This window comes from Gorilla gorilla, chromosome X (assembly GCF_029281585.2).
Source record: "Gorilla gorilla gorilla isolate KB3781 chromosome X, NHGRI_mGorGor1-v2.1_pri, whole genome shotgun sequence".
Taxonomy (NCBI): Eukaryota; Metazoa; Chordata; class Mammalia; order Primates; family Hominidae; genus Gorilla; species Gorilla gorilla.
In genome coordinates this window covers 31949347-31975416 of record NC_073247.2, presented here as the reverse complement: position 1 = coordinate 31975416, position 26070 = coordinate 31949347, and the positions used below count along the sequence as shown (strand labels likewise).

The following is a 26070-nucleotide window of genomic DNA, read 5'->3' as shown; positions in this document are numbered from 1 at the left end:
CTAAGCATTTATCTTGTACAGTAAGCACAATGTTAAGTTTTTGTCAATAGAGGGCAGTGGAGGGACACTGCAAGGAGAAGAAGGCTTCTAGGTTCCCATGGGCATTCTTCTATTTTTTTCTTGTTCCTGTTGCAGGGTCCACTAGCAGTGCATGTGTGTGGGGATATCGGTAGTGCTGTGCCCCAGCCGCATGTCCAGATCATGCAGTCCCACAGTGACATTGCAGCCTCAGCCTGGGCTCAGTGATCACCATCCTGAGGCTATCTCAACATGCTCTCCAGACCTCTTACTCACAGCATCATCCTAACTCTTGCTGTGAACCTTCCCAGCAGCATCATTTGCCTACATCCTCGAAGGTTGTCTTCCACTTGCCTGGCAACTGTGGATAAGCTCTGATCTATGCAACCCAATGAAGCTGCAGCCACACCTTCTCAGCCTTGGGAAGGGTGTTCCACTTAAAAGATACCCTTCCTTGGGTACTATTCCTCAGTTGTAGGACATGGTTTAGCGCGCTCTTTACCTGTTTGCAGGTATTTCTTATCATAATTTATAATTATTTATATCAAACTTCCTTTAAGTTACTGTGTGGCTTCTGTTTCCAGACTGATTCAATTACCTTGTGGAAGAAATCTTTACACTGACAGTGACTATAATTGCACTTTAAAAAAATATATAGCATTGATCCAGCTATCTCACTACTGGGTATCTACCCAAAGGAAAACAAATATTATATCAAAATTCACAATAGCAAAGATAAGGAACTAAATAAGTTAAGTGTCCATCAACAGACTGGATTAAAATGTGATATATATATGTGTACATATATGTCTCTGTGTGTGTGTGTGTCTGTATACACACATCATGGAATACTACTGAGCCATAAGAAGTATAAAATCATGTCTTCTGCAGCAACATGGATGGAACTGGAGGCCATTATCTTAAGTGAAATAACTCAGAAACAGAAAGTCAAATACCACATGTTCTCACGTATAAGTGAGAGCTTAAAAAAAGTGTATACACGTGGACACAGAATGTGAAATGATAAACACTGGGGACTTAGAAGAGTGGAACGGTAGGAGGGGGTAAGGGGTAAGAAATGACTTAATGGTTACAATGTACGCCATTCAGGTGATGGCTACACTAAAAGCCCAGACTTCACCACTATGCAATATGTCCATGTATCAAAACTGAATATGTGCCTGCTAACTTTATTTTTAAAAATATATAGTGTCCTTGGTCATATATACAGTGGTCTCAAATAAAGACAGTCCTTCAATTTATCACTTTATGTGGCCATACTGCTTTCTAATGATCTTGTGAATTTGTCATCTAAGAATTATGGCATTTAGACCTTAAAAGTCACAGATACTCCAAGCCCTCAACTTAGTCAGAAAGGCTAACTTAGCTTCTTTACAGCTAGTAAATGCCAGAATGGGGTCAGGACACCTATCCTTTTAACTCTCAGATTGCTGCTCTTTCTACTGTATTATTCTACCTCACTTGACTCCCCAACAAAAATGAATACTACTGTGAGGACAAGAATGGTACTTTCAGAGTCAGTATGAATATGGAAGCATCTTGCAATGCATAATGTTTTCAGCAAATGTAATGTCAGCAAGAACACCTATATAAATAAATATACTGCCTTATAAAATGTCTATCTAAATCATAATCAGAAACACTAAAACCAGATTATTTTAATTCTTCACATAGGCCACACACATTTTCTTTTTGTCCCAGGAAAGACAAACATTTTCCACCTCTATCATGTTATATCTGGATTTCTCATTTTTCCTTTCCTGCATGAGGCATCAGTTGTGGAGAATTTATAGTTAAAATAATTTACAATGCAATTAACCACCAAAGTGTCAAAATCTGAAAATAATGTAATATAACACCAAAGAATCCAACGCCTATTTCAGCAATATTGTTGGCACATTTCTTCAGGCTGACCACAAAGATAATAAAGAGGGCTGAGATAGAAGGGTGACCTTAACTTCGAAAACATAAAGAAGCATCTTATGTTTTTCATCTATAAAACTCAGTATTAGAGTTGATGTTTTAGTGAGACTGACCATAACTTGTATGTTCAAATGCTACAGTTACCAACAAAATCTCAACCATACTGAAAAAAAATTCAGTTTGCATTTGGATCAAGATCATAGCTTTTAGAAGAGTCTGGGCTACAACTGGCAAAAGCTGCTTCATCACAGCATCAGAAACCTCCTGAAGACCAGTTAAAATTATCTTCAGGGATTTTTAAGTCACTAGAGTACCATTGTTTTCAAGAAATCGCTAAAGATAAGCTATTAACATTAATATGATCACTTTTATTTCACTTTGGGGCATGCTGCTACCCCAGTACTTAAACACATCCTCAAGGTTTTGATCCATCAGAAGAGGAAAGCTATACTTTCATAAATGATATGATGTAGATGTCAGGGCAAAGACTAAAATGAGCCCTTTACTTTCTCCTCCAGGATCCTCTCTTACATCTAACTGTTGGCTCTATGCAGTTTAAGCTATTTCTAGTCTGGATACCAGAGAAGACACAATCTCACTCCAGATGGAGTTTAAGGGCAAGGAATTCATACATTTAAAGAAAGGAAAAAATTACAAAGAATGTTTATGCAATAAAACAAATACTTAACATGCCAAAATAAGCCTAATTCATGATCAAACCTAAATAACAAAAGAAAAAAATAGCTTGGAGAAAAAAAAAAGAGAAAAAAGAGAAGACAGCATTCCTGAGAATGTTCTGTAAATTGTAAAGTACTATATAACTAGAAGATAATATTAACACTAAAATAATAAAATAGGCATTTGCAGTATTTATTATCTTTACAAAAGCAATGGGGTAAAATGCTAAAATACAAAGTGCCATATACAAGGCCATACCTTTGGCTAACGTAAAAGGTGTTTGTGAGCTCAGAACAATCTGATTTAAACAATGTGACCTTAATGATTACGCCTGGCCTGGGATTTCCATGAGTTTAATCAAAGCTGACAAGTGTTTCAGGCTCACCAATGAGAATGGCAGGGCAGGGACAAGCAGAGGAAGTCTGCTAAAGCACAAGCTCTGAAATGACTTCTCAGGAGAGCTTATCACTCCAGACTCAAAGGGTGTACTGAAAGGCAGGAGTGAGGAGTAAGTAGAGTATAGAACTGAAAATTCCAGATTCTCTGTAACTCATTTGTTATATAAAACAAGGATCTGCACAGAGCAAAACAGATGGGCTCTAACCTGCCAGAGAATGTGTAATCCAGAACAAAACCTAACTGGAAGGAAAAGATCAGATCAATAGAAGTGAAACATAATATTATTTATCTTTAGTCGATAATCACTGAGATATATACTATATTGATTATCTGTATTGCCTTTTGTCCTTTATGGTTGTATTCTATTGTCTGTTCCATTATACTTAATGGCAAATTCAAAGGAAACCCAAGATGTTCAGTCTCCTTTTATTCATTCTCACACTTCATATTAACAGACATCCCTGCCCAACACTGCAACCAATCTCCCTTCCCACCAGGGATTTTGGTCTTCACAGCCTAGTTCTTTCTGATTTTAAGCAGAAAGACTCTCTCCAATTTTAGAGGTGAGAAAAGTGAACAGAAAATCTAGCCTAAGGATTGTCCAAGTCCCTTCTGACTAGTTCAATATATGTACTATAAAATCATCCATTAAAAGCAATCAGAATTCTAACTACACTATAGTAAATACATACTTTTATACTTTTTCATTATGAAAGAAATGCAAATTAATTGAAACAAATTGGGAAGATACATGCTTACTCCATGGTTTATTTTCTGCTTCCATGTTGTTAGTTTAATGTACTATTTTCTTAGTTCACTTTGCTCTCAGTTTATAGTGACCTTACCTTCTTTATAGTATGGTATTCTTTTTTAATACAGGTAATATCTTTTGGCTCAACTGAAAACATTAAACAAGTGTTCATAATAAACCTACTTCATGTGGAAGGATTTTCTTCTAATATATTACAGGATACTTCCTCTACTCTTACCCATTCTTTTTCTTTACCCATCCTTAAATACAGATCTATTTCAGGGAAAGATACACCACCTCACAACCTCAGCTCTCTCAGTTTGCCCACGTGTTGAAGGGCACTCTGACGCTCGTACAGCTTGAGTATCTCTAATCCGAAAATCAGAAACTTTTTGAGCACTGACATGATGCTCAAAGGAAACACTCATTGGAGCATTTTGGTTTAGTATTTTCAGATTAGTGACAACTGTTAAGTATATCATGCAAATATTCCCAAATCCAAAAAATTCCGAAATCCGAGACACTTCTAATCTCAAGCATTTCAGATAAGGGACAATCAACCTGTATTGCCTTGTGGAATTCCTAGGCTATAACAAGTTTTCATAAGTGATAAGTTCTCCTTCCTCTTGAAAATTGCCTTCCCTATCCTCTGGACAAAATAAAGATTTAGGGGTAGGGTTTAGGCTAAGACAGTTGATGTTCTAGCGCCTATCTCAAGCTACTATAATCTCTATTCAGTCATCTGGGGTCTCCTTGTTCCTTCTGAACGGCAGCCATCACTGGGGATGTTCTAAAAACCTATTTACTTCACAGTCCAGTGTACTAAAGTGAAAAGGTTCCTAAGAACTATTAATATATTACATAGGATTCTAAATCTGCCTGGCATTAGAAAGATTTCAGCCATGTTCTTTAGGTTAGTCAATGGTTGGCTACTGGCACTGTTTTCACTCCTTACCCATTTGAAACTCTTACTCATTTGTTAAAAATACTTATTTTTTAGAAAAAATTTGAGTACATAGTAGGTATACATTAGGTATTTACGGAGTACATTAGATATTTGGATACAGGCATACAATGTGAATAATTACATCAGGGTAAATGGTGGTACCCATCACTTCAAGCATTTATCATTTCTTTGTGTTATGAACATTCCAGTAATACTCCATCAGTTACTCTAAAATGTACAACAAATTATTGCTGACTGTAGTCATTCTGTTGTGCTATCAAGTAGTAGATCTAATTCATTGTATCTAACTATAAAGTACTCATTTTTAATCTAGATTTTGGGTTGCTATTCAGGCATTTCTACGGATATTTTAGTACTACTTTTTTTCTGATTAACACATATTTGTTATGCCATATTTAACCATTATACAAACACACAATTTAAAGTTAATGCCTCTAAAATTTATCCTATTCCTTGCAAAGACAACCAACATTAAGTCTGTTACATAGTTCTTGAAATTATTTTCTTCACTATAAATACACTGCTTTTTTACACAAAAGTTATGTTATATCTACTGTTTGAAGCTTGCTTTTGTGAGTTATGCAAATCTTGATTTCAGTCACTATCACGATACTTTATGTGATCCAAAATACTTTAAAATTTGGATTGCCACTTAGAGGCGTTTCATTATACCAGACACCCCTTAAGCCCCATCTCATACCCACTCAGCCCACTTTTTTCTCCAGCTACTGCTGTGGCAATCTGCTTCACTTCAGTTGCACTACCTTTGCTTTCTGTCCTAGAGCTCTCTGGTGCCTCCAAAAACCTGGTAGTGTGAGAGCGTTAACACCCCAAGAAGCAAGCTTTGACCAATGGGATAATTGGATTAGAGCCAGCAGATACATTCTCCCTCTTCAATCTTTGTCAGGCAGGTTGGACAATTCCAAGGCAAATTCTGCAGGGCTTCTCAGAAGGTCCCGATGGGATCGAACTTCAGTTCCCTATTGTGGTGAACAATTCTAGAACCCATATTGATTCTCCTTCCCAGTGTCTCTTCTGAGTCTTGGGATAACTAATCAACACAAACTATCTGCATTCGAGCCTTGCTGTAGGCTCTGTTTTCCAGAAAGAACCCAGGCTAAGATGCTCATATACAATACATATTAATTCATCTTTGAAAAGGAGCCATTATAAATCATATTGTACTTAGAATATTCAAGTGTCATAGAAACAAGGAAAACATTAAAACTAACGCACAATTTCATCCTAAACAAGCTATATAAAAACTCTGGCTTTTGATTTACTGGTGCATATAAAAAGGAGAGAAAGAGGAAACTAAAAACCCTAAATAGGCCAGGCACAGTGGCTCACGCCTGTAATCCCAGCACTTTGGGAGGCCAAAGTGGGTGGATCACGAGGTCAGGAGATTGAGACCATCTTGGCTAACACGGTGAAACCCCGTCTCTACTAAAAAATACAAAAAAAATTAGCCGGGCGTGGTGGTGGGCACCTGTAGTCCCAGCTACTCAGGAGGCTGAGGCAGGGGAATGGCGTGAACCCGGGAGATGGAGCTTGCAGTGAGCCAAGATCGCACTACTGTACTCCAGCCTGGGTGACAGAGTCAAAAAAAAAAAAAAAAAACCAAACCAACAACAACAAAAAACCTAAATAATGATATATAACCTAAATAAATAAATACTGGAAAGAGAACTATCAGATTATAAAGCTCTGTCTAGAAAACTTACTGATTTATTTTATCCTAGCAACAATCATTCATGAAAGATATTAATATCCCCATTTTACATAATAAGAACAAACTCTCAAAAACATCACTTGATTCAGCTCACCGAGATAGAAAATGGTAGAATTAGGATTCAGACAGTTTTTTAGACTCAAAGTTATTTCTTCTACACTATAGAGATCTAGAAAGATACTTATTCTAGAAATTTTGTTTTAAAGAAACTATTCTAGCCTCATATACTAAGTAGTACTGTATACTATTTTATTATTCTAAAAAATTATTCTTGTGAAAAAAGTAATATACAAGTATACATACAACCTTTTGGTAAAGGCTGGGTAATCTTTGTATAAAAACGTCAGGATGGGAAGTAGAAGAATAACATGAAAAGACAAGTGCTTTCTGAGATGAACTGATTTGGTTAATGCCATTCACTGTTGTCATCATCATCAGACAGGATTTTTAAATTCTCACTAGCTGGAATGCAAAATTGCCAAGGTAAATATACGGCATTCATTTATAAACTCCTTCAGTACTATTTATGCTGTTACTTATTTCTAATAGCAAGTAGCCCAGAATCTGGCTTTTGAGAAAGATAAGCCAATATGAGTCAATTATTAGGAATTTATTTAAGAAACTAAAAATTACTTATTATTTTAAAATTATTTAAAATTAAAAATATTTAGTGATTACGAACTTTTAAAATTTGGCTATTACTTATTATGGTTTTTATTTAATAAAATTTCAATCATCATTTTATAACCCCAAAGAGATTATTTCCTTAGTCTAATTAATTAAAATTATATTTAAAGTCTTTTGTACAAGAGAAATCCCACAGTATTTCTTTCATCATTTAAATCTATTTCTGTTATTCTGTCATATGGTAGAATCTGAAATTTCCTCAGAAATAAAATTTCATATTTTTTACAGTTCTCTAGAGATTCTTTTTCCATAAATTATTTACATTTCCTTTGTTGATATTTGAATATTGATCACAAATGTGCATTTGTAACTGGAACTATTCCTCCATAAAAAAGACTACATCAACAGATGTAAAAATATATACCATAAATTGAGAAAAACAAGGCAAAAAGAAATCATGTAGAGCCAAGAATGAAGCTAAATACAAAACAAATACCATGAGATGCACTTGTCAATTATGGGCCACAAATTTTAATCTTAAGTTCGTAGCAGCCAATGCATAAAGAAAAGTACAGCTCTTTTTGATATTAACATCAGAGAGATTACTCCTGAGAAACTTGATAAAGAAAAAATGTTAACACACACTGACCTCAATAACAGCCTTGAAGTAAACACAATGAAGAACGCACAGCAGCATACCAAAGTCGAATTCAGTAAATTCAATACTTCAGAAAGAACAGTTACTGTCATAGCAAATTCAATGCTAAAGAAACAGTCACTCACAGAAAATAAAATGTAGGTGGGAAAGGGTCTGTGCATGCTCCTTAGTTATTGACAAAATAGGCACAGCTAGACAGTAGCCCTGGGTTCCATGGGAAAAAAGATAGTACAATTTGTAAAGCCTCAGGGAGCTAGAATTGGTAGCAACTGCCAGATCCGGAAAGGGCATGGGCTTTGGTATTAGATTCTGTGTTCAAACCGAATAGTTGAACAACTTAATATTTGTGACCCTTAGTTCCACCATCTGCAAAAGTAGGATTAAATGAGAAAATATGCTTATAAGAAATTAAGCTAATACTTGAAATATATAGGCCCTAAATAAATATTAGTGTCTTTCTATTCTCCAGGCCCTACAGGTAGATCAACGTGAGGGAGTTGTAATTATTTTCCCTCCTGGACTAATAAGGAGAAAAGTACATTAATTATCCACTCCTGAGACTATTCTTATAAACCACAAAGGGCATCACTACTGCATAATGAGGGGGAGAGGATTAGCAGAGGATTATTCAGTATCATTTCTATAACAGATAACAAAAAAGGAATAGGGATGCTGTACTGCTGATATTCTGAAGTAATATTTTCCCTCCATACATTTAGATGTTTTAAAAGTATTTCCTTTTCTAAATACAAAATAGTATTCTTTTATAAATATTCAAACATTTCAGAAACATAAAACTTATAGACTGATATTAGGAATAAATGAGGCAAATGTCCTTTTACAGACATATGGATCTTCACCGCCTAGTACCTGGCAGATGCAGAAATGACATGATTTCCCACACACCAGAGGTGAAGAAGTTATTAGGACAAACTAGCATTGATCAAGAAATGCATTTACAAATAAAAGTGGCCAACTGTTCATTAAGAAGGCAGGAGATGGCCTTTCCACAAAGTATAATGTACGCATAGCCCACTTCTAGTAATAAAATATATGTAAAGTCATTAACTGATTCAAAAATATTGCCATATTACCATTTGAAAGGTTGTCTCGTAGGTATAGAATTGGAGCAAAGGAAATTTGATTTTTTTAATAAAGTATTTCAACCAAATGATGATAGAGATAAATTACCCATTATAGAACAGAATACCTTTCTCTGATCTTTTTTGTAACAGATGAACAGTAAAAGAAATTCTCATTTCAAATTCTCCTTGCTCTACATTATTAATTTTTTATTATATTCCAACCTTGCTACACATTACAATTTTAAAATATTATATCTTTTTTATCCTATTAGGTACAATAGAATGGTTATAACTAACGTAACTTGTTATGCTTTGATTCTTTCGTAGATTTCCTATAAAAATACACTTAACTGATGTGGTCAGTAGATTTTTTTTCTTATGGTTCACTTCTTCTAGTTGAACAAGGCCATATTCTCTAATAAAGATTAAAATAAATCCAAGTATACTCACCACGTGAAGAATTTTATTCTCTGTTTCATATACAGTACAATCCTGAAAAAAAAGAACCATATACATTAGATTAAAAATATCAAGCATTCTTTTAAAAATATTTTCTTAGAAATTATACTATAATTTTAAAAGTCTTAACAATTCAAGTAAAAGCAATAATAATAGGAAAAATCTGGGATGCTACATACCAAAATATTAATAATGGTTAGCTCTGATGGTCAGTAACAGAGGCTATCCTTATTTTTGCTTAACTGTATATTCTAACTTTACTACCTTTAAACACATACTAAAGGACAATATACATTAAGTAGACTTTTAAAAACAAATATTGAAAAAATATTGTAACCATTTTCTATCTAAGCTTTTACACGTGATAAATGTACTCTGTTGAAATGTCCCTAACATTTCAAATACTAATTTATTATAGATTAGAACATTAAAAAACACACTAACATTTATTTCAATAGTCCTATCAAAATCTCAAATACTTTTATATTTTCAACTATTGCAAGCTATTAAATATACTTTACAGTACAAACAAAATTAATACATCTACTAGTAATAATTACCAAGTTCATAGTTCTCACCTAAATTTAAGTCCCAGAAATTACAAAAAATTCTTTCAAAAACCACCATGGTCTTTTCTTTTAACCTGCAATTACTTGATATACAATAAGCAGTAATACAAAAAACTGATCTTTGCTTAGAGACAATGTTTCTATGGCACAGTTTCCTCACAAAATTTATAAAACGGGCATATTGGTAGCAACCCAGTAAGAATGCTGTGAGAATTAAGTGACAAAATGTGATAAATCATTAGAATCTGACGTATATTAAGTGATAAACACATTTTAACCATGTATTAGTATCACTATTTTAATTTTTTTTTTTTTTAGACAGAGTTTTGCTCTTGTTGCCCAGGCTGGAGTGCAGTGGTGCAATCTCGGCTCACTGCAACCTCCGCCCCCTGGGTTCAAGTGATTCTCCTGCCTCAGCCTCCCTAGTAGCTGGGATTACAGGCATGTGCCACCATGCCCGGCTAATTTTTCATATTTTTAGTAGAGATGGGGTTTCTCCATGTTGGTCAGGCTGGTCTCAAACTCCCGACCTCAGATGATCTGCCCGCCTCGGCCTCCCAAAGTGCTGGGATTACAGGCGTGAGCCACCGCGCCTGGCCATCGCTATTTTAACTTTAAAAAACTAACTTTACTTCAAAAAATAAAATTAATTATTATTTGGATAATTTTGAAAAAAAACAAACCCATTTCCACAGTACTGAATATTTTAAGAAATGACATTCCATTTCATTTTTTCCTGAATTTAATTTTAACAAAAAAGGAATGTTGTTCAACACAATTTTTGATAATGCAACTTCACCACAATGCCTTGTCAGAAGAAATACATACTCAGATTGGGGCAAAGTTTTAAAAATAAAACTTAAGTGTATTTTACAAATTCACAGAAATACTTAAGAATTGGGTCTTGTCTTTCTGAGGGACTCATATGCTAAAGGAGAGATAATCTGGGAAAAGGTGGGAAGTTGCCCAGCTTCCACACGCTGCTTCTACAGCTTGCTTCAGCTGCAATGTATGCAAATTCCATTATTTGCCTACCTTCCCAGAATCAGAGGGTATGACTAAAAATTCAAACTTCAAAGGGATTCTTCTCAAGGAAAAAAGTAAACATGATCTGAATGTATACTCTAGTAGTGGATAATAATCATATGGAAAGTAACTATTTCAAGTATCTTTAAAATATAAAAATTTACTAGCACATTCCTAACGTGATCCAACAAAAAGAACTGTTAAAACAATCTTAAATTGTTTTCAGTAATCATATGATGTTAGATGGTAGTGTTGTGATTATTATTGTCATGCAGAATCTGCTGTGTGTGCTTTATAAGATGAATAACTGAACAATTATGTGACTGCCATTCTATCACTCCAGTGTCATTGATAGGTATTTTTAGCATGGGATAAAGCAGACACATATATAAGATTGAAGAAGTTAAATAATACGCTGGGGTCTCTTGAAGTATTATCTATGTACATATGTATATACATGTATGCATGTATTTCTTAGCTCTGCACCCTGAAAAGGCATAGGAACAATGACCAACCTAGTAATGATACACTTCCCAGACTTTATGGTCTTAAAACCACATTTCCAAGCCTTCTTGGAAAATGGCTGATTTGAGATCTGGAATAGGAAATGTACAAGATGAGCTTGGATTATACTGTGATACAAGACAGAAGGAAGTTATCAAAGACTACTAGGAGTAATCTGTCAAGACTACCACTACACAGGAGTTGGCTCCTGTTTTAGTAGGACTCAGGACTCAACATGAAGAGATTCCCCCTAGTCAAACATGGAACAATTTGAGCATCTAAAAGGATAATAACTGCAATGGATGGAAACACAATAAATACTATTAAATATATGTTTGATGCTATATTAATATTACATTTTAAATATGCTACCTATATCTAAATATAGCTAGTAATATTTAAATAATATTGAATATACTAAATTAATTAGACAATATAAAATAGACATATTTTTCCCCTTGATTCAGCAAATATTAATCAACTGTACTAGAGATAAAAGGATGAATAAAACATGGCCCCTGACTTAGAGAAGTGCTGTTTAGGGAGATAGGAATTCACACAAATAAGTTAAAACACAGAATTTCAAAGTATTCATGCTGTTTTAAGTGTTTTTAACTTTAGAAGTATAAATGATACACCATTACACAAATCAATAGATAAAAGGCCAATTATTTAAAATTTTAAGATATTAATATATTTTTATTAACATTCAACAGGAAATAAAATTCAATGTATAGTATACTGGGTTGTACTATACATTGCTCTAGTCAAATTTCAAACTTTTTAAAAACTTCTACCAGCTGTGGGTTAGTGACAGAAAGGATGACATCTGTGATCCTAGATTTAAGATTATTTGAAGAATAAAATATTGGTGCACACTCAACTATTTTGACATGACCCTGCAAAAGAAAGTTTAAGGGAGATATATGAGGTGATTGAGGTGGTCAAGTTTTTCTACCAGTCCAAAAAAATGCCACATATAAATATTAAAATTAAGAACTTACTATTTAAAATAAACAAAACTAAATGATTGTAAAATAAATTTAAATAAATTTTAAATAATGTTTTTGGTAAGGTTGCAGCACTTATGTATGTAAAGTTATTAAAGTTTAAATCTGCATTAAGAGATTTGGGATACTCTTGATTAGTGTAACAAAGGCACAATTATGGGAGATAGAGGAGCAGAGGAGGAAGAAACTAAACTCTGTGTTAAAACAAATCAAGAAAGGTGGCTTTTAACTGGGTCTTGGAAACACTGGGTCTTTAGAAAGAGAAAATAATGGCAGCATCACAAAAGCAATGTAACCACACTCAGTTAAGCTACTATAGTAATTTTCAGATTTTACTTCTGCATATATAAGAATCATTTGAGGGGTGGGTTAAAATGCAGATTCCCAGAAGTACAGATCTAGTTGATTCAGAGTGAGGCCTCCAAGATGATATTTATAAAGATGGTATTTCGAGAAACACTTGATCTATTTTATAGGATTACCATGTGATACAGGAACACCAAAGCTATCCCAAAATTATCAAATATATAGAATCCATAAACTGGTAACCTGCTTTTTATAACATTATCTGCCAGCTCACTCCAAATAGTTCTCAGATCCTCAGAATTGTATGTTTGATTGCACGTTCCCCCAATTCATTATTTTTTCCCATTAAACTTATTTCTTTTTTTATGTTGAACAGTTGCTTCTACTTGTTTGTATCTCTACCTTCTTTCAGCAAGATTGGCTTGCTAGTTATTGAAACCCAGAGGCTTTCCACAAAGGGTGAGGATGCAGCATATTAAAAATAGAAGCCAGGCACAGTGGCTCATGCCTATAATCCCAGCACTCTGGGAGGCCTAGGTGGGCGGATCGCTTGAGGCCAGGAGTTCAAGACCAGCCTGGCCAACATGGTGAAACCCCGTCTCTACTAAAAATACAAAAATTAGCTGGGTGTGGTGGCACATGCCTGTAATCCCAGCTACTCGGAAGGCTGAGGTAGGAGAATCGTTTGAACCTGGGAGGTAGAGGTTGCAGTGAGCCAAGATTGCACCACTGCACTCCAGCCTGGGTGACAGAGTGAGACTCTGCCTCAAAACAAAAAAAGGAACAACAAAACCAAACAGAGAGAATGCACATTAACCTGCTACTTTATATTAGGGAGAAGAATAGAAACTAAATGACTATGTTATATTTTGTTAAGCTGTAATTTTATGGCATTCATTTTATCATGCTAAGTATTTAAACAGCTCTAGGTACTTTGGGGGGATTTATTTATTACTAAGTTATTTAACTTCCATCAACAGGTGATTTTAAAATACTTGCTTCTAAAGTATGGGTTTTATTAATACTAGGGGCCAAATCCTTTCCCAAAAGATATCTCAAGTTTTAAAGAGAAAATAGCATTGCATATGGATAAATCTATACTTTACAAACCTATTCATGCTGTGGAAAGGTACACCTCTGACATTCCAGTTATTTTTAGGTTAGAATTAAATTTAGTTTTTAAAGACTGGGTTTCCAGTCACGATACTATATACTCCCAGGAATTCTCTTCAGTAGCTCAAGCTTTTATTGTATATGCAAAAAAAAATTCATTTCTTCTTTTTCCTTTTCCATATAATGCTTCTACAAATTATGTGATGCATTTACATGAGCCAAATTCCTAATGAGAAAATATTCATAAAAATGAGGCGTGTTTCCTGAATTTTGATCACTAAGTATGCACAGAAACATCCTCCCACAGATGAGCTATACACCCGCACAGGATCATAATGTTATCCTTTCTGTGAAACAATGATGCAATTGCTATACTGAGCAGAATAACAGAACAATTTTTACTCCTACATATTACCACTGATGTTCCATACTTTGTCAACAAGTTTTAAGCACCTGGTGGGTCACAATGCTCAGAACAAGTAATATTTCTCATTAATTGTATATTATAATCATAAGAACAGTGCATATGTTATTAACAGTAACTATATAAAGAGAGATAGTGGAGGGAAATAGTGTATATCTCTAATAATAATACTATTATATTTCATGGAACTTTATAAATGCCATAAATTTCCATATGTCTTATTTTCGTGTATATATTGTATACTTTTACAAATAATATAAAAATATTGTTTTACTTAGAAGTAATATATAAATAATCCATCTATGTAAACCTATGATAATGGTACCTTCATACTCAACACTTCAACATATTCTATTATTATCAAAATGTCTTTACATGCCTAAGGGGTTAATTTAAGCAATGAATATTATACTTTTCCTTTCCTTTCTTTTCTCCTCCCTCCCTGCCTTCCTCTCTTCCTTGCGTTCATTTATTTATTGAAGTCACAATTCAGTTCACCAACATGCTTTTTGTCAACTCCTAAATGCAATTCAGTTCCAGATACTATTATGTAATGAGGAATAAATTACCCTTGGTATTTGGCCATCACAATTTCATTAATTAGGAGGGGAGAAAACATTCAAATACAAATAGAAGGTAGATAAGATAAATTCTAACAAAAGATCCCATTAAAAAGGAGATAAATTCTGATAATCCTGGATTAACTAAGTGAAGGAAATGATACTTTACTTGGCCCTAAATGGCTTTCAAATCTGCTTTCAAATCTGGAATTTGAAGGTTTAGGGAGAAAGAACATTTCAAAGTGTGTGAACACACTGAACAAATGCACAGTGAATAAGAAGTAAGCAGACTGATTTGGTTAAAATTTAAGCTATGTGGGGAAAATGCAGTGGGAAAGAAGGCAGAGAAAATAATATGGGGCATATTATGGAGAGCTACCAATGCTAGGTTGAAGAAAATTTTTGTTTTTGTTTTAAAAGAAAAGCAATTTCAGTTTTTCTATAACAATTTAATTTCTATCTTGAATCTCCTTCAAAAACTTAACTCAGTCAGTTTATAATTTCTCTTGACTTTCCTTGGGGAAGAGTTGAAGTCAAGGCAGCCTATCTAATATAATAGTTGATGATATACAGCAATGTGAGTTGTGAGTGAGGGTTGAGGGGTCTGTAGAGATGAAATGTTCTTGTCCAGCTAACAACTCGCATAGCCATCTCTTGTTCCATTCTTCATAGCCCCTTAAGAGTAATTTTTGTGCCATATCTCAGTTATGGGAATCTCTGCAAAGTTGTGTATCTTCCTAGACACACTAAAGTGGATGTTTTATCTCTAGAAAGGGTGGAGGAGGGATTGTCCCCCCAGCCCCCAACAAGGACACCGATTTAACAACTATCTCCACAGAAAAAAAAACACCTCCATAAGAACCAAAAATCAGGTGAGTACTCACAATACCTAGTTTTAACTTCATATCATTGAAAGAGGCACAGAAGAGGTAGGAAAAACAGTCTTCAATTGCCAATGCTCCCTTTCCCCCAAACCTGGGCAGCAGCTGCCTGATGATGAGAGTGTTTCTGTGCACTGGGGAGAAAGAAAGCCAGTAATCCTGAGGCATTAAACTTAGCTCTGACCTTGTTATAGCAGAAAACAAAACTGAACCAAATTCAGCTGATGTTCACCCATGGAGGGAGCATTTAAACGAGTCCTAACCAGAGGGGAATCAATCACCAATCCCAGCCATCTGAACTTGAGTTTCCACAAGCTTCGCCACCATGGGCTACAGCGATGTGGGGCCCCAAATAAACTGCAAAAGCCGTCTAGGCCACAAGGACAGCAACTCTTAGGCAAGTCCTAGTGCTAAGCTGGGCCCAGAGACAGTGGACTAGTGGGGCGGCACACAACTTACTGAGATACCAGCTGGGATGGCTAAGGGAGCACCGGCATCAACCCTCCCCTAACCCCAGGTTGCATAGCTCGTGGCTCCAAAGAAGGCCCCTTCCTTTCACTTGGGGAGAGGAAATGGAAGAGTGGGGAAGACTTTGTTTGCGTCTTGGGATACCAGCTCAGCCACAGCAGGATAGGGTACCAGTCAGAGTCCTGAGGCCCCCTTTCCAGGCCCTAGCTCCTGATAGACATTTCTAGACACACTCTGGGTCAAAAGGGAACCTGTTGCCTTAAGGGGAAGACCCAGTCCAGGTAGCATGCATCACCTGCTAACTGAAAAGCTCTTCGGCCCTGAATAACCAGCAGCAGCGATATCCATCCATGGCAATAAATTGGAAAATCATAGATAAATTCCTGGACACACAACCTGCCAAAATTTAACCATGAAGAAATCTAAAACCTGAGGAGGCCAATAACAAGCAATGAGATCGAAGCCATAATAAAAAGTCTCCCAAAAAGGAAAGCTGGGGACATAACGGCTTCACTGCTGAATTCTACCAACATTAAAGAACAAATACCAATCCTACTCAATCTATGCCAAAAAATAGAGGGGGCAGGGGAGGGAGCACTCAAAACTTATTCTACAAGGCCAGTATTACCCTGGTACCAAAACCAGACAAAGACACACCAAAGAAAGAAAACTACAGGCCAATATCTGATGAATACTGATGTAAAAATCCTCAACAAAATACTAGCAAACCAAATTCCACAATATATTAATAAGGTCATTCATCATGACCAAGTGTCATTTATTCCTGGGTTGCAAGGATGGTTCAACATACAAAAATCAGTCAGTGTGATACATCATACCAAAAGAATGATGGGCAAAAACCAAAGGATCATTTCAACTGATGCTGAAAAAGAATTTGATACAATTCAACATCCCTTCATAATAAAATCCCTCAAAAGACTGGGTATAGAGCCGGACTCGGTGGCTCATGCCTGTAATCTCGGCACTTTGGGAGGCCGAGGCGGGCGGATCACAAGGTCAGGAGATGGAGACCATCCTGGCTAACACCAGTGAAACCCCGTCTCTACTAAAAAATTAGCCAGGTGTGGTGGCATGCTCCTGTAGTCCCAGCTACTTGGGAGGGTGAGGCAGGAGAATCACTTGAACCCGGGAGGCAGAGGTTGCAGTGAGCTGAGATCACGTCACCGTACTCCAACCTGGGCGACAGAGTGAGAGTCTGTCTCAAAAAAAAAAAAAAAAAACAAAAACAAAAAAACTGGGTATAGAAGAAACATACCTCAACATAATAAAAGCCATGTATGATAGACTCACAGCTAATATCACAATCGGGAAAAACTGAAAGCCTTTCTTCTATGATCTAGAACACAAGGATGCCCACTTTCACCACTGCTATTCAACATAGTACTGGAAGTCCTAGCCAGAGCAATTAGGCAACAGAAATAAATAAAGTGTATCCAAATTGGAAAGGAAGAAGTCAAATTACCACTGCTTGCAGATGATAATGATCTTAAATTGGGAAAAATCTAAAGACTCCAAGAAAAAACTACTAGAATTGATGATCAAGTTTAGTCAAACATACAGGATATAAAATCAACATACAAAAATCAGTAGCATTTCTACATACCAACAGTGAAAAATTTGAAAAAGAAAACAAAAATAATCCCATTTTCAATAGCCACAAATAAAACTAAATATCTAGAAATTAACATAATCAAAGAAGTGAAAGATCTCTATAATGGAAACTATAAAACACTGATAAAAGAAATAGAAGAAGCCACCAAAAAATGAAAAGATATTTCTTGTTCTTGGATTAATCAATATTGTGAAAATGTCCACACTACCTAAGCAATCTACAGATTCAATGCAATCCCTATCAAAATACCAATGACATTCTTCACAGAAATAGAAAAAATAGAAAAAAATCCTAAAATGTATACGGAATCACAAAAGAATAGTCAAAGCTATCCTAAGCAAAAAGAACACAACTGGAGGAACCACAACACCTGACTTGAAATTATACTACTGAGATAGAGTATTTAAAACAGCATGGTACTGGCATAAAAACAGACACAGAGTCCAGTAAAAACAGAGCAGACAACCCAGAAACAAATCCACACACCTACAGTGAACTCATTTTCAACAAAGGTGCCAAGGATATACACTGCAGAAAGTACAGTCTCTTTAATAAATGGTGCTGGGAAAACTGGATATCCATGGGCATTAGAATGAAACTAGACCTGTATCTCCCGCCATATACAAAATTCAAATAAAAATGGATTAAAGACTTAAATCTAAGACCTCAACCTATGAAACTACTGCCAGAAAACATTGTGGAAACTCTCCATGACATTGGTCTTGGGAAAGATTTCTTGAGTATTACCCCACAATCACATGCAACCAAAGCAAAAATGGACAAATGGGATCACATCAAGTTAAAAAGCTTCTGTACAGCAAAGGAAACACTCAACAAAGTGAAGAGACAAGCCACAACATGGGAGAAAATATTTGCAAACTACCCATCTGACAAGCAATTAATAACCAGAATATGTAAGGAGCTCAAACAATGCTATAGAAAAAAAAATCTAATAATCTGATTAAAAAATGGGCAAAAGATTTGAATAGACAGTTTTCAAAAGAAGACATACAAATGGCCATCAGGCATATGCAAAGGTATTCAACATCATTGATCATCAAAAAAATGTAAAGCAAAACTAAAATGACATAGCATCTCACCCCAGTTAAAATGGCTTATATCCAAAAGACAGACAATAACAAATGCTGGTGAGGATGTGCAGAAAAGGGAACCTTGTACACTGTTGGTGGGAATGTCTATTAGTACAATCACGATGGAGTACAGTTTGGAGGTTCCTTAAAAAACTAAAAATACAGCTGCCACATAATCCAGCAATCCAACTTCTGGGTATATACCCAAGGAAAGGAAATCAGGATATTAAAAAGATATCTGCACTTTCATGTTTTTCACAGCTCTGTTCACAATAGCCAAGATTCTGAAGCAACCTGTGTCTATCAACAGATAAATGGATAAAGAAAATGTAGTACAATGGAGTACTATTCAGCCATTAAAAATGAGATTCAGTCATTTGCAACAGCATCGATGGATCTGGAGATCATTATGTTAAGTGAAACAGGCCAGGCACCTAAAGACAAGCACTGCAGGTTCTCACTCATTTGTAGAATCTAAAAATCAAAATAATTGAGCCTATGAAGATAGAGAGTAGAAAGATGGTTACCAGAGGCTGGGAAATATAGCAGGGGGGGTGGAGGAGAAGTGGGGATGCGTACAAAAAATATACAGTTAGAAACAATTAATAAGATCTAGTATTTGATAGCACAACAGTGTGACTATAGTCAATAATAATTTAATTGTACATTTAAAAATAACTTAAACAGTATAATTGGATTATAACATGAAAGATAAATTCTTGAAGGGATGCATACCTCATTTTCCATGATGTGATTATGAATACATTGCATGCCTGCATGAAACATCTCATGTATTCCATAATATATATGCTTACTATGTATCCACAAAAAATTTGAAATATGCAAATTAATAAACAAGAAATAATGGAGAAGGAAAAGTTAAACATTACTCTAAGTGTTCAAGCCTGAGGAAATGGATGGATGAATAGTATAGTAGAGATGGAGAAAGGAAATTGAGGAGATTAAAACAATTTTATTTTGTGCACATAAAATTAGAAGCGGCTGAAAACAGAACGTGTTACATACAATTGTCTGGCAAGCATTTGATAAAACTGAATTAGAATGGAAATAGAGCCAGATCTTGAAGATACTGACATTGAAGGAATAGTTAAAACTACAAGAAAACAACAATGATGACTTCACCAGAACAGAGTATGTATGGTGGGAAGACAGCTGAGGATAAAACCTCAGACAATGCTTGTTTAGGAGCCAGAGCAAGAATTAATCCCATGGCCAGGATTAAATGAAGAAAGTGATATTACAGAGACAAGAAAAGAGTTTTGGAAAGGGAGAAGGGAAAAACAGTGTCTAATTTAAGTAAGAGTCTGAGAAAAATGACAGCAAGAAGCTTTAAAAATCAGTTTTAATTTAATAATGGAGATGGAGTAGTTGAAAAAGACAATGTGAGGAGTTTAGATGTACAAGTAAGAGTGCTTATATAAACTGGTCTTCTAAGAAATATTTCAAGGTAGGAAAGGAACTATAAGTATAGTTTTTTGAGAAGCAGGGTCAAAGTGATGAAAAAAAGAAGATAGGCAGTTTAGCATTTATCATGATACAGTAATTTACAAAAATCCAGATAAACATATTTATATAACTCAGCTGATGTAAAGATTATAAATGCAAACAATATATAAGTATGCTCTATATAACATGATTCTTGTCATTTTTGTTGGGAGAGTGTATTAGGAGATGGAAGATCTAGTACTATATACACACCAAGCAGAACACATCACTGGAGGAGTTGACATGACAAATATGAAGAAAGGAGACTAGCTGACTGAAGTGTGATATTAAAGGGAAAAATAAATGAATCAAGAATATATCTAATACTTTCCATCTTCTTAAAACAGTAATAATAAATGTGGCAAATTTATCAACCAGGGGCAAGGAGGCACAAATCTGGTGAAGCTTAAGGATAGCCTGGCTTGGTGGCTCACGCCTGTAATCCCAGCAGTCTGGAAGGCCGAGGCGGGTGAATCACTTGAGGTCAGAAGTTCGAGACCAGCTTGGCCAACATGGTGAAACCCCGTCTCTACCAAAAATACAAAATGTAGCCGGGTGGTGGTAGTGCACACCTGTAATCCCAGCTACTTGGGAGGCTGAGGCAGGAGAATCACTTGAACCCAGGAGGCGGGCATTGCAGTGAGCTGAGATTGTGACACTGCACTCCAGCCTGGTGGACAACAGCAAAATTCCGTCTCAAAAAAAAAAAAAAAAAGGATGAAGAATATTGTCAGGAGTAGAAAATGTTGACATGAGCTGCTTATTCCTCAGAGGAAAAAGATACTATGATATAGTATTGACCACAATGAGCTGAAGAACAACAAAAGCAAAATTTATTTTGTAAAAAGAAAACTAACACAGGAACAGAAAACCAAATACCACATGTTTTTACTTTAAGTGGGAGCTAAATGATGAGAACACGTGGACACATAGAGGGGAACAACAGAAACTGGGGCCTATTGGAAGGTGGAGGGTGGGAAGAGGGAGAGGAAAAGAAAAAATAACTAATGGGTACTAGGCTTAATACCCGGGTGATGAAATAATCTATACAACAAACCCCCATGACACATACACTATGTGACAAATGTTAACTTGTACCTCTGATCTTAAAAGTTAAAAAAGAAAGCAAAACTTCAGTTTTTCACTAGTTTTAAGTCATTTTACAGTCTTTTACATTCAAAAAAGTTTTTAACAACTTTTCCATAGGGGAGAGGGACTATTCCATTGTTAGTAATAAGCTAGAACAATCGTCATCCATTTACCACTTATTGTCAGTCTGATTACTTTTACAGATTTCTGCCTTACAGCATCCCAGCTTAAGTACTGACAGACGACAACTTCATCAAGATGCATACATATAGCAATGGTCTAGAGTAGCACTGTCCAATAAAACTTTCTGGGATAACAAAAATGTTCTTTGTCTATTCTGTTCAATTTGATAACCATTAGACACACGTGGTTATTGAGCACTTGAAATGTGGCTCATGCAAATGAGGAATTGAATTTACTTAATTTTAATTGATTTAAATTTACACTTCAATATCCAAATGCAGCTAGTGGTTACTGTGGTGTTAGATGCAGTGCAGGTCTAGAGAAATATACTACAGTCCACCCAACAGTTACAAAACAGGAAGCCATTTAACAAAAATTCCAAACAAATAACAGTAAAGGCCACATCTGGAAGAAAACATGGAGGGATTCAGTTGTACTAACAAGATGTATCCCTTCTTATTCCTTCAGCAAACAGCAGATTCCAGTCTATTATGAAATCTACAATAGCAGCACAGTACAATGAAACCAATTCTCTTTGTAGAGTTGCCATGAGCATCATAACAATAACAACTCTGTTGAACTGCCTATGAACATCAAGTGATATGGAAATGTTTTGTAAATTACAAAACATGCAAATGTTAGCTGTTATTATCATGATCCACACACAAATTTCAAAAGCAGCTGAATTAAGATGACTCCTAAGTTTCCTTCCAAGTGAACAAGGCCCTGATTCCATAATTCTGTACTTGCAGTGTCTCCATACCCACAACTGTAGTAATTTTCCACCTACCACATACACTGGTATACTTGTATCTGCACACATTTACAGATTATCATTACCTTTGAAATGCGTTATGTGCTTGAATCGCTAAAATACATTAATCAATATCATGATGTATCATACAATGATGTTTAACAAAAAATATCAACGTGTCTTACCTAACTACAAAAGAATAACGAAATGTTCTATTCTTGGCATGGTGTTTATTGATTACTGACTTCTTACCAATAGATTATGCCAAGTTATATGTTATTTTACTTAGTGGTCTAGAGAAAAATATGCACAGACCATCCAAAAGATACAAGGGTAGAAAAATACCGAAATAAAATTCCCAAGGAAAGAAGATGCAAAGAGCTCAAAGGGTAGCAGGAAAGAAAAATCGCAAAAATGTGTATATAGTACAATATAAATTTGCAGTCACAGGCAACAAAAGCAAAAATAAACAAGCAGGACTACATCAACCCAAAAAGTTTCTGCACAGCAAAAGAAAGAATCAACAAAATGAAAAGGCAACCTACAGAATGGGAGAAAATATTTGCAAACCATGTATCCAATAAGGGGTTAATATCCAAAATATGTAAGGAACCCACACAACTCAACAGCAAAAATAGAAACAAATAACTTGATTAAAAACTGGGCAAAGGACCTGACTAGATATTTTCCCAAAAACAACATACAAATGGCCATTAGGTATATGAAAAAATGTTCAAAATTGCTAATTATCAGAAAAATGCAAAGCAAAACCACAATGAGATATCATCTCACTTCTGTTAGAATGGCTATAATCAGAATGTCAAAAGATAAGAAGTAATGGCAAAAACGTAGAGAAGAGAATTCTTGTCTGCTGTTGGTGGAAACGTAAATTGGTACAGTCACTATGGAAAACAGTATGGAGGTTTCTCAAAAAAATTAAAAATAGAACGACTATATTATCCAACAATCCCACTTCTGAGTATATATCCAAAGGAAATAAAATCACTATCTTGAAAAGATGTCTGGTTTCCCATTGCAGTATTACTCACAGTAGCCAAGATATAGAAACAATCTAAGTGTACTACATAAGATGAATGGATACAGAAAATGTGATACACACACACAATGAAATATTAATCATCCTTTAAAAAGAAGGATATTCTCCCACTTACAACAACATGGATGAACCAAGAGGACATCATGCTAAGTGAAATAAGCCAGACATAGAAAGACAAATACTGTGTGATCTCATTTATATATGAAATCTAAAAAACGAAGTCAAACTCATAGTAACAGAGAGTAGAATGGTGGTTACAATGGACAGGGTGGGAGGAGATAATGGTCAAAGGGCACAAACTTTCAGTCATAAGATGAATAGTTCTGGAGACCTAATGTACAGCATGGTGACAGTAGTCAATAATAATGTATTGCATACTTGACATTTGCTAAGAGAGTAGACTTCAAGTGCTCTTACCTCACACAGACACACACACATACACAGGAAACTATGTGAGGTGATGAATACGTTAATTAGCTTGTTTGTGGTAATTATTTCACAATGTGTACATACATCAAAGCATCATGTTGTATGTCTTAAATATGTACAATTTTAATGTGTCAATCATACCTCAATAAAGCTGGAAAAATATAAATTAGTAGCTGTAAAGAAAGACATGGGTAGAGGGTGTTAAGGAAGGAAAGACTACCACCTAGGTAAGCAGTCTGAGAAAGGCATTTATTTTAAAGAGAAGCATGAGTAGAATCTGGAGGAATAAACAAGAGTTATCCAGATAAAAGCTGAGGAATAGTCAAGATAAGGGGAATAGCATGATTAAAAAGGCATAGGGCTGAGAACCAGATTTATGCAGGGAGCTAAACATAGTTTGTTCTTACTAGAATATGAATTGTAAAGCAAGAAGAAGTGAAATGAGGCTGATGAAATAGGCTGGTACTTGACCATTTTGAAAGAGCTTAAAATTTATCTTGTACACTAAGGGGGTACCCCTGAAGGGGTATAAGCAGAAGAGTGTTATGATCAAATATGCCACTGACATCAATCTCTCTGGTGGCAATATGATTTAAGGGGATTAAAAAAGAATGAGGGAGAATTTTGTCAATAAGGTTTTCTACAAAGATTTATTTCTGACTTGCTTTCATTCAATCTGTTACATAAGGTAATCTTCATTACAGAATGGCTTTGGGTATAAAAGTTTCATTTACAATCTCTTGGGTAAAGCAAACATCTTTACATAAAAATGACGTATTGGTTATATACTGAAACCATAGAAAGAAGACTCTGCAGAAGCTTTATGCAAAAATGTCACATAAAATCATTAATATAATTTTGTTTGTTTAATAATAAAATAAAAATAGTTGGATTTTCATGTTTTCTGAGACTCAAATCCAATACTTTAACACTTTTATCTCAGTATAAAAACCTAGAACATTATTGATGCCAAAAATTCAGAAAGTAGTAAGAATGAGGATATAGACACTCTCAGGTTTGTAAAGGCTCTAGAAGATATGTAAGAGAGAAAAATACTAAGCTTACTTTTTTTCTTTTGAAATATAAAATCCATTGATTTACCAGTCAGTTGGAAGATATATTCTAACTGCACTATTGCTTTACTTTGATCATCATGAATAAGCATTCAGGTTAGGAGTTTTCAGTGACAGAAAGAACTACATTGCTCTACAGCCATAGATAAATTGATCCACAGGTTTCCATATAGAGAGGTTATTTAGAGTCAAAAGATGTGGACTTGAGTTCTAGTCCTGCCTTACTGCCACATAACTTTGCAAGTCATTTAACCTGTCCCAGCCTGCTACCTTATATCTGAAACTTAGACAAAAATATCTGCCTCTCAAGTGTATTATAAAGACCAAATGAGACGGTATATTTGAAAATACTTCATAAATTGTAAAATATTATACAAACAGATGTACCTTTAGACATAGTTTATATTCATGTTTTCCCTCATCTGAAGATCCACTCTGTTATACAGTGAGTGCGACACACAGGAATAACTTGATCTTCACGTCCTTTTAGGTCGGAATTGCTCATCTCTAAGAATAAACTTAGAGAAGGCAAGGCTTTTGAATAAGTAATTGTAAACCATGAGAAACTACGTTATTGATTTTTTCATTTAACAAATATTTATTGATCAATATCCATGTTCCAGGCATTGTCCTTGTTCTGGGGATAGGATGTTGAACAATACATAATTCCTACCATCAAATTGTTTACAGTCTAGTAAAATGTGCAGAAAAATAATAAGATTATTTAATAAGCACCATGATGGGTCAAGAACAGACTGCTGTGCAGTAAGCAAACAAGTAACTTGATTTTGTGAAATAAACATGATACTCAATACCTCAAAGAATAAAATCATCAAAATAGTCACTATTAGGAAACCGAAATTTCAGACTTCATTGCACTTAATATTGTGTTTATTGTGAATAATATGGTGGTAGGGCAACAGTCATATAACTTATATGACTTTTAGTATTTGAGGCTTCTAAAATGTCTTAATTGGGCTCTGGTGTCATATTTTGGAAGGATCAGAGGCAACTTCCCAGAGGAAGTGATGTGTAAATTGAGGTTGGAAGGATGAGAGGAACTAAAGTTGGAAGAA

At 35.2% G+C, this 26070-nt stretch overlaps 1 protein-coding gene across 8 annotated transcripts in view; it reads right to left on the bottom strand.

The window, feature by feature from the left end:
- CNKSR2 (connector enhancer of kinase suppressor of Ras 2) overlaps positions 1–26070 on the bottom strand; it is a 280333-nt gene that overhangs the window by 174654 nt on the left and 79609 nt on the right. For all 8 annotated transcript variants that reach the window (XM_004063901.4, XM_019019643.4, XM_004063902.4 and 5 more), the window contains exon 5: positions 9310–9351. In XM_004063901.4, coding sequence (XP_004063949.1) covers positions 9310–9351 — 42 coding nt within the window. The remainder of the gene's footprint in view (positions 1–9309; positions 9352–26070) is intronic.